Here is a 9,622-nt window from a genome sequence, read left to right as displayed (position 1 = left end):
GCAAAAACTTTGCCCCATAAGGTACAAATGTATCGAAAAAAGTTCGGAACATAAGTGCAGTCGCGAGAGATGGGTTGTCTGACTGACACTGACCGTATCGTTGACGATTAGTGCGGGGGGGGGGGTACAAGGCAGCAGTCGGAATTTTCTGGCTCCAAAACCCATCCAGTTGGAATTTCAGCCACTACACCCCCCCAATCATCACGCCTTAGCTACGTCCCTGACTATAACGTACAGACACCCACCCGCCTTTGCGCGAGTCATTGTTTTGGTTGTACCAAGATGGCGTGAATGATCTTCAAATCGCTGGAAAGCGTATTGTTGTCAGCAGGTGCAATCACAGAAATGTATACATTTCTGTGGGTGCTATGGCTTCTACATGTGTAAATTTCTGTGATTGTGCCTCGTTCGCTAAGTGGAAACCCTGGAACCTGTTTGAAGCCAGCAGTAAAGAGCAAGGATGCATTGCACAACCTCAAGAATCGACAGGAGTCAGAAATTTAGCAATGCCTTCCCGTTGCGCCGTTTTCAAAATAAAATCGCAAAACTGCGGATTATCTACTTTAAACATTATTGGCAAAAATTCTTAATATTAGGCGATTAATATTCCACCAAACATGCTCTATGTTCACTCATCTTCAAGAGCTGTTTCAAGTGCTTTCTACTGTTATCCTGAAGTGTATGTTCGTGTTGACTGCTAGCTTCAGACAGGCCGTCAATTGTGGAATCAGACGGCGGGTAGGACTCACAAATTGTAATTGTTCCCTAACACCGACAGTCTTCAATCTCTCCTCTGAACATACTGATATTCGCCTTCTAATTCCAAAAGTGTTATCGTCAACTTAGTCGAGATGTCAGAAGGGACGAGAACTGTAAGAGAGCGAGATTTGATGTATCGTATGATCATCAGGTAAGGTCAGCTGTAGCCTAACAATAACATGGCTTTGTCCAAACTGTTGGCTAGGCCTAGACTAACGTTAATCATATTTGTAAAATTAAGGCCTTGGTTATTCTTACGACGAGTCGTAACAACTATTTATAAACTATTCTTACGACAAAGGCAAATTCAAGAGCAGTAAAGTAAATAAACAACTGCGCATGTAGTAGGGGTAACCCTAACCCTAAACATAACCCTAAACCTCGATCCTAACCCTTACCCTAACCCTAATAGGAAATTATTGTTACTCCTCGTCGTAAAAATAGTACTCCTGGTCATGAAAATAGCAACTGCGCATGCGTAGTTGGAAATTGTTCTTATGACTAGTCGTAACAATAGCCAATTTGTAAAATTAAAGCCAGTTTTACAGCGTTACTGTTATCCCTAGTTTGGCTTAACCAATACAGGCCTACGTGATAACTCGAATAAGACATGTTTACACAATTACAGTTTAGACAGGTGTTCTGTCGTTCTCATGCTAATTACTGTGTATTGAGGACAAAACTTTAACTTTAAGCTAGCCTACATACTTACTAGGCCTACATAACATAGCATCTCCTAAACATACGAAGGCCTATTTACAGTTAAAATGAATGGAAGGAATCAAAAAGGGGGAAGGTAGGAGAAGGTCTAAGGGTAGAAAGGTCTGACATAATTACTTCTTGGTAGGCACAGGCCTATAAGATACTAGGATGACTCAAAAGTAAGAGTATGTTACCTCAAGTTTTGTGTAAAGCTAATGTTACAACAGGAAACCACCCTCAGTTTCTGTCCTATTGGCATTCCATCCTATTACTCTATAATACTAGTCATAGGCTACCGCTCTACCTCAAACAGTGTCATACATCAAGCTTAAAGTGTATGAAAACACAAGTTTAGTTTGTCAAAAGTTGAAGAATGCATGAGTTATGTAAAGCAACTTGCTAACATATGGAACAGATGGTATCATGTTTGCAGTATTAGTCTAACAACCCTGTGTAAATGTCAGGATGTTGCTTGTTACTGCCATGTAATATGTCAATGCAATATCAAAATGAATTTGCCAAAAATAGCAAGATCTGAGCAATGTCATCACCATAAGTCAACAGTTACAGCATTTGCTTTTAAATATTGATCACCAGGGAGCAGTTATAAGAATAAGGTTCTTGTATCTTTAGTAAACCAATAGCACTTGAAAAGTACTCCGATGAAAAAGTACTTGTACTCAGCTTCTAAAATGCCGTACTTTGACACTGGTATTCAGATCCTAAATAGCAGTATTCAAACTATGTTACTTGGTACTCAAAACCTTAATTGTTTGGTACTTGGAACCTCAATTTGGAAGTACTCTTGGATGAAGGTACTTGACTACAACACTGCCCTAATCTAGGGTATTATGTTGTTCTAGGCCTAGTCTAATTTTGGTCTTGAAATGTATGTATTAGAAGCACATGTAACATGCTGATAATTACAATCTTGTGCATGCCCCAGTGCTAATATTGAACTGGAAGCAAGTGGTCTTGGAAGTAGGTTATAAGGAAGAATTATAAATTAAAAAAAACAATTAGTGACTACTGTGTATACCACAAAACCACTAACAGTTAACATACTGTACATATATCTCATGTATTTATGACAAAGCATTCATGAGAGAGAAAAAATCAATTGGAATTTTAAAAATGTTATATAGGCCTAAAGAAAAAAGAAAAAAATTGCTAAACATGTTATTTTACTTTTACAGTCAGCTACTGCATGATGGACATCACGAAAGTGCACAGCTACTCAGCAAGGTCATACAGCCTGTGCCTGACTGTCCCCCTTCTAATCGGCTACAGAAAGTTGTGCAACTTGGACTGAGGTCTGAACCAAACAGTAAGTATATCAGGGATGTCTCACAAACCCATATTTTGGTCCTTTTCCTGCCTTCCATTATTAGAAGCTTGAGGGGAGAGAAGGGGAGGGCGAGGAATTAGTTGTGCATTTAGTGAATAGTTCCATTTTTGTTTGTCTAGAGGTGATTACATTCAGAGGATGCAGGTACACAAGGTTTAATATCAAAACAGATTTCGGTTATCTCCAGACGACTCGTATGACGATTGCAATTTCTGCAAATTTAGTCGTTAAGGAAGATTAATGTAAAACGAAGCGCAAATCTGTGTGCTATTATCTAAACATAAATTGTTTGTATTTCAGACAACCTACAGGGACAGTTTTGGGTTTTTTTAACCATAAAGATGGGTTTAAAGGCTAGTATTGTACAAGAACAAATGAGATTTGTTGAATATTTCTATCCAAAGCAGTTGTCTTTAAGGATAATCCATAAAGTTTAAACAGTTTCATATAATTAGGTTTTATTGGCTTTCATGAGTGTATTGGATTCTGTCGAACATCTCTGACAAATATTGAAATCTTCTAATTTTGTATCCACCATTTGGCTCCATCATTTCATCCTCGTTATAAACTGCCAACCTGCTCACAGAAAGCTCTAAACACTTTGATGACACTACAACATATGACCGTATTCTCCATAGATTAATTTGTTATTTTGTTTATTTATATGTATCCAAGAATATGGTCTGTTTTGTTCTCTTACAAATCAAATTAGGAAAACCATTGAATCAGTATTCCGATACACTGGCTCCAGCTTCTGCCATTGATCTGGATTTTGATACAGAGGGTAAGTCACAAGCTGTCACAGACACCCTTAATTAATTAATTAATTAATTAGTTACTTGATAGTATGTATATTCTCATCACAACTCTCGTTCATCTGCTCATTTTCATCCGTAATAGAATTGTTCATCAAATTAAGTCATTGTATTTCTCAGTTCTCACATATACATACGAAAAACAAAAGTAGATTACTTTGAGTCATGTTGACTTCTCTTATGAAATATGCTTTCTTCCTAAATAATTTGCAGACTTCTTTAATAGGTCTTACCTCTCATGTAAAACAGGCCATGACAGTTTTGCTACTTACTGGGTAAAAGCTAGTGGATTTTGTTGTTTACCAGTAGAAGAAAACATTATTATTATTTGTAGTAGACATTAAGAACATGAACACATGATAAGATTGTTAACAATCATCAGTCCAAAAAAATCATGCACGTTTTCAGTAAGTAACGTGTTGTAAGGCCATTTTTATCAGCAAATATCATTGTACCTGTACAATAACCAAAGTCTACCAATGGGATTTGATTTTAGCCAGAAGAATGTTTTAAGCACTTGAATTTTGTATCCAGTGGCTTAAATTGTGAAATTCTAGGACTGGTAAACCGCTATACAATTTAATATGCAAGTACAGTTAGCAAAGTAACATTAAATGTGTTCAGGCTAAATGCAGAAATTCTTTTACGTTTTTGTTGACCAAATCGTCTAGTTCAAACCAACGAGCCAGAAGCAGCTATGTATGAGACTTGTTACGTCACGTCTCACAAAGGAGCTTGTCGAACTGCTGCTTGGAGTTTAGACGGTAAGTTAACTCACCTTCATTGATCATGGTTGTCTTGTGAATCATTTAAATGTGTATGTGTGTGTACAGGGGGGGGGGGTATGAGGGGAGTCTGACCTCTTGAGCTTGTTAGCTAGTCCTTATCTCATCCCCCCAACTTGAATCCCCACTAATGATCTTAAAATAATGCTAAACGTAATGTGATATAAAATAGTAAATGGTTTGTGTCAGCAACAATTGTTTCATGCACACATAGCTGACCAACTTATTTATTGGTCTTCTCTTGTGCCCCTCCCCAATCACTGTTAAATATTCTGTGGGCCTACTATTGTAACTTGTAGATGCCCAGACAGTTATGAGGTGTTTCAAAAGGATTCCATGTTATGATATTCACAGTATAAACAGAAAAGAGCAAAGGAATTTTATGGCTAGAATGGGATTGGAATAAGTGACCTCTGGGTTAGAAACCTAGCAGTCACTGGTTGGAATCTTGCTCTAGCCATATCTCTCTTTGCTCTTTACTACCATTGTCTAAAGTATAGTTTTCCATAATTCATAAACTTGTATACTTTTCTTGTAGGTCAGTTAATTGCCACTGCTTCTGCAGATGCTTCTATTAAGGTGAGAATGCAACAGATAAAATGTTTCACAATCGATCCTTAAGTTATTCCTGATATGGAGTCGAACATGTTCGGAATATTCACCGATCACCGTAAGAGTAACCAGACGATAGGGATGTAAAATTTCAGTAGAGATTTTGTCAATTTCTTTTCTTTGACTGTTGCATTAACTTCACAAGTTTTAATAGGGGAGCAGGAGGGTGATAAGAAGGGGGAGGGTTAGGGGGGTGGAGCAATAAATCCTTCAAACACTTGATTAAGTAGTCATTTACAGATCTACCTTAATATTGAAATACAGTTTCAGCATTTATTCGTAAATAAACCTGAGAACAATTTCAAAGTTTCTGAATTGTACTTTTTGTGATAAGATATTTCGCACACTATAATAGGTTTTGTGTAACAAGAAACTGTTTTCGTTTTTGTTGCAACTTTGTAGCAATTGGCTTTGAGAGACCAGATGTATACAATTCCCAGTAGACTATCACACAGCCATCCCCTCGTAGCAAATAGATCTCTGTAAAACTTTGTGCCAGCTTTCGCAGTGGCGTGATATATTTATTAGATTTAAGAGGGGCATGGTAGTCGTCAAGACGTCAAGTACATAAATTACATTCAAACTATTTTGTTCCGTAGTTTAAGACTTAGAAGCATCTTTCTTTTGCCGCACCCAATGTTAGTGGGAAAGCGTCTAGTAGTTATCATGTCTATGTAGCAGAGCACGACGCAGCTTAGTGGAATCCACAGCAATATGACTCATCTTCGTTCTTCCCAACGTGATCTTTTGCAGATTTTGGATGTCGAGCGTATGCTAGCCAAGAGTTCTACCCCGGCTGCCATCCAAGCCATGGAAAATCAACAACAGAGTGTGGAGAGCCATCCGGTCATCAGAACATACTACGATCATTCTGCTGTAAGTATGAAACCAAAGACAACGGTTTTATCCGTTTCTCCCATCCCTTCTAACCCACCCAATCTCTGAATCTTCCTCAAAAATGGTTTCCAGTGGACCTTATGGTCTGACATTGCATCTGTTAAGGTCATAGTGGGGGTTAGGGAGGGGTGGGGTGATACATTTAGTGAAAATTTTTGAAGAAAAAGAAATTTTTGAAGAAAAAGAAGAAGATATGAGGGATGAAAATTAGAAAGTATGAAAATCTCAAAGGAATCATAGCCCACAAACGACATATAAACGACACCATTTCGAATGTTCTGAACCTGCAGAAAGTTGTTTGCTCAACATTTCCAAGGTGAATGTTGAATTTGTCTCTTGTAAAATATCCTCAAAGTATGAGTTTTCTTCAAATTGAAACATTTTAGATTGCTTTAGCTCTAAATTAGCTTTTTGACTCTTTAATACTACAATATGTATACTAAAATCCCACGTACATGTTGATGCAATTCATTACATGGACTTGTCAAAATTCACTTCAAATCAAATCCTTCTGGTAAATTAAAGATCACCTTAGGGCTGAACTATATTTCCATTTGTCACAGTCCAAAAGAAAAATGCTGGGGAGGGGTCGGGGTTGGGGGGAATGCAATCAGCTCCTCATTGCAGTTAATGGAAATCCATTATTGTATAAATTCTAATAACCATACCAAAACATTTTTCGGTAGATCACCCTTAGATGACAATCAACAGGGTTTAGATTTGTGTATATACACCTGAAAAATGTCATTTGGGTTTATACGAGTCTGTACATGGTTTCCCAGTTTCTTTTTGTAGCCATCTGAGCAACTGGGCTTAATAATGGATTGCATAATAACATAATTCATTCAGCCACGGTGATTGATGAGCCCCCAGATGTGTGAACGGCCACTATTATTTGTCAAGATATAAAAGTGATATAGAATATGCAATCGGACTGATAGTAGTGATTTTTGACTGTCTACAATTTTTTTCCCTAACAATTTTCACTTTGCATGTGAACATTACCAGCCTTGTTCAGAAAGACACTGAGTAACAAAGCCTCACCCACTACTATTTGTTTAGGGTGGTATTTCTTTATTTTTTTCACGGCCATCAACCATGTATTTAAATTCTGCCATCCATTTCATGTTATTGCCCCATCGTAGGAAGTGACGGCCGTAGAGTTCCACCCGACGTCTCCCGTGCTCATCTCAGGGAGCAAAGATTACACAGTGAAATTTTTCCAGTACTCCAAGTCGACAGTCAAGAGAGCTTTCAAGATTATTCACGAAGTAGAGAAAGTTAAAAGCCTGGCCGTGCATCCAACCGGAGATTACGTCCTGGTTGGGACCAAACACCCGACTTGTAAGTAGTTCATCTTCGTGGTATCAGAGAGAAACGAAATTGAAGAACATTGTCTTTAGTCTGATTAACAGGGCTGTGAGTCTTTAAGATTTTTTTATTTTTTTTTTATTTTTGATGGTAATATTTTTCAAGCTTACTTTTAGCTAATGTTTATCTTAAAAAGAGACAAAAATATCTGGCAGACATCATGCCCCTAACTCGAGATATAATTATTTGAATGTACTTTTACCTACTTTGATTGGCTAAACTCTTGTTTAATCTATTGTTGTAAGGGCTTGTGATGTCATCATGGTAGAGATTCTGCAAAAGCTCCACTTTCTAGTACTATAATCTTCTCGACGATGCGTAGTGCTTTTTTGGAATGTTTGCTTTGTAGCCTTCAATTTTGTCTTTAATTCAGAATAAAAAACTTTTCCTGCATGGATAAATGTTTGAAATGTTACAAAGAATACAGATAAAAAGAATTGGCTTAATTGCCGTGATGACACCATTCCCTCTGCTGTGACCAGATGCATCGAAAAAGTCATAATCTTTGCCACACTAACAGCTATGAGCTTGCATGGCTTAATAAAAAGGGACTCAGATTTGTAACCTTTGCAAAATTCATCAGTTTTATCTGCAGTCAAAGGAGACAGGATATTCACAATTGTTTTTTTTTTTAACCTAAATTGTATTTGCAAATTTGGATGTAAGGGATCTCTTTCACAACAGAAATGCATGACATTAATTTAAGTCATGTGAATCCTCCACGTCATATTTATATCAAACGTATCTTTAAGATAGAAACTTGTGGTTACGGAGAAAAGCTTTCTGTGCCCAGGAATTCACCTTTTTATCTCCTTATATATATTTCTTTTTTTCTTTGATCACAGTGCGGCTGTACGACATCAACTCTTTGCAGTGCTTTGTTTCCTCCAATCCTCAAGACCAACACAAAGGAGCGGTTTTATCGGTAAGTGTTCCTTTTGCTTGCTTCAAAGATACATATTTTTAGTAATTTTTAGTTAACACAGAAATAAACAGGAGGATAATCTCCAGCAACCGTACCGCTTCCAGAATCCGAATTGCAAAAATGCAAAATTTGTTATAATTTTTTTTATTTTTTTTTATTTCTTTATTTTTCTAACGTGTTTAGGTGAAATACAGCCGGATGGGGAACATGTACGTCACCGGCAGTAAAGACGGTGACATCAAGATTTGGGACGGAGTCAGTAACCGTTGCATCAACACATTCTACAAGGCCCACGGTGGCGAATCCGTCTGCTCTGTAAAGTTCTCAAAGAACGGAAAGGTACGCCATAGATCGTGGTCTCAATAAGTTTTGTAGAATCAACAAATTTCTTGCGGTTTGGTCCCTTTCGAGTAAGATATATTATTCATTCAGCATATCCATGCATACCGATAAAGAATGTGGGTGGGTTTGTGGCAACTTGCCGTTAATGCCAGAATGTCATACGTGTCACTTAGCCGGATCATAGAGCAGGGGTCCTCAACTGGCAGTCCGAATGCCAAAATTGGTCCGGGACAGATTTCAGTCCTGTAAAACAGAAATCAGCCTTTAATCCTGCACTTGTCTGGTATGCTTGGCTTGTTAAGACCTTAGGCTTGCTTGTACACCCAATATCGTATTAAATACACTGCAAATTGTCCAATCTAAGGAAACGGTTTTGGTTCTCGGTGGCCCTCTTAGAGAAATTAAATTGTCATGTGACTCACGAATTGATGAGTTTGACAGTTGAATTAATTGAATGCTTGTTGGCAGTTTTTGACTAGAATGGGGGGGGAGGAAAGGGGTGGGTGGGGGAAGGGGGAATCTACCAGTTCTTCAATTTGAATTCGTTTTGTTTTGATCATTCAAGGGGAATATCTGAAATTTCAATGAGTTGGCAGGTCGCAACGTTGAAAGACCATGTACTTTATAAACAATGTCTAAAGATGTAACTGATGAATTAGTCGTGCGTCTAGACACGAATAGTCAACATAAGGAAAAGTTAGACATAACCAGAAAAGGACTCAGGGTGTCATGTTACTTTAAAATCATGGAATGTTACCTTCGGATTGAAACAGCTGAACAAATTAAATTATGAAGATGTCAAATTTTCTCCCAGACGCTGTCGCATCTAATTATGTGCTTCAAACCGAATCCTGGTTTATTCAGTCAGAGCTTGGATTGGTGTAACTGCTTAATCATCAGGGGGCCACAAAATATGCCACCAGGCAACCAAATTAACTATTGAGGTCATGCTAAGGACAATCCCCCCAAAAAGGTTCTGTGCCCTTTTCGTGAATACAGATGAACAGACATGATGGCATTGGAAAAGAAGTTAGATAATTAAAGGAACAGATCAGTGCCAGAGCTA

General features: G+C 37.8%; 1 protein-coding gene across 1 annotated transcript in view; it reads left to right on the top strand.

The window, feature by feature from the left end:
• Positions 1 to 458: 458 nt before the first annotated feature.
• Positions 459 to 9,622, top strand: part of LOC139975507 (cleavage stimulation factor subunit 1-like) — a 28,840-nt gene continuing 19,676 nt past the window's right edge. Inside the window, exons 1-9 of the mRNA XM_071983482.1 lie at positions 459 to 910; positions 2,658 to 2,788; positions 3,522 to 3,593; positions 4,296 to 4,388; positions 4,948 to 4,988; positions 5,775 to 5,897; positions 7,064 to 7,262; positions 8,135 to 8,214; positions 8,398 to 8,553. Of these exons, the coding sequence (XP_071839583.1) occupies positions 852 to 910; positions 2,658 to 2,788; positions 3,522 to 3,593; positions 4,296 to 4,388; positions 4,948 to 4,988; positions 5,775 to 5,897; positions 7,064 to 7,262; positions 8,135 to 8,214; positions 8,398 to 8,553 (954 nt within the window). The 5' untranslated portion in view covers positions 459 to 851. The remainder of the gene's footprint in view (positions 911 to 2,657; positions 2,789 to 3,521; positions 3,594 to 4,295; positions 4,389 to 4,947; positions 4,989 to 5,774; positions 5,898 to 7,063; positions 7,263 to 8,134; positions 8,215 to 8,397; positions 8,554 to 9,622) is intronic.

This window comes from Apostichopus japonicus, chromosome 11 (genome assembly GCF_037975245.1).
Source record: "Apostichopus japonicus isolate 1M-3 chromosome 11, ASM3797524v1, whole genome shotgun sequence".
Classification (NCBI taxonomy): domain Eukaryota; kingdom Metazoa; phylum Echinodermata; class Holothuroidea; order Aspidochirotida; family Stichopodidae; genus Apostichopus; species Apostichopus japonicus.
This window is presented reverse-complemented; position numbering and strand designations above follow the sequence as displayed.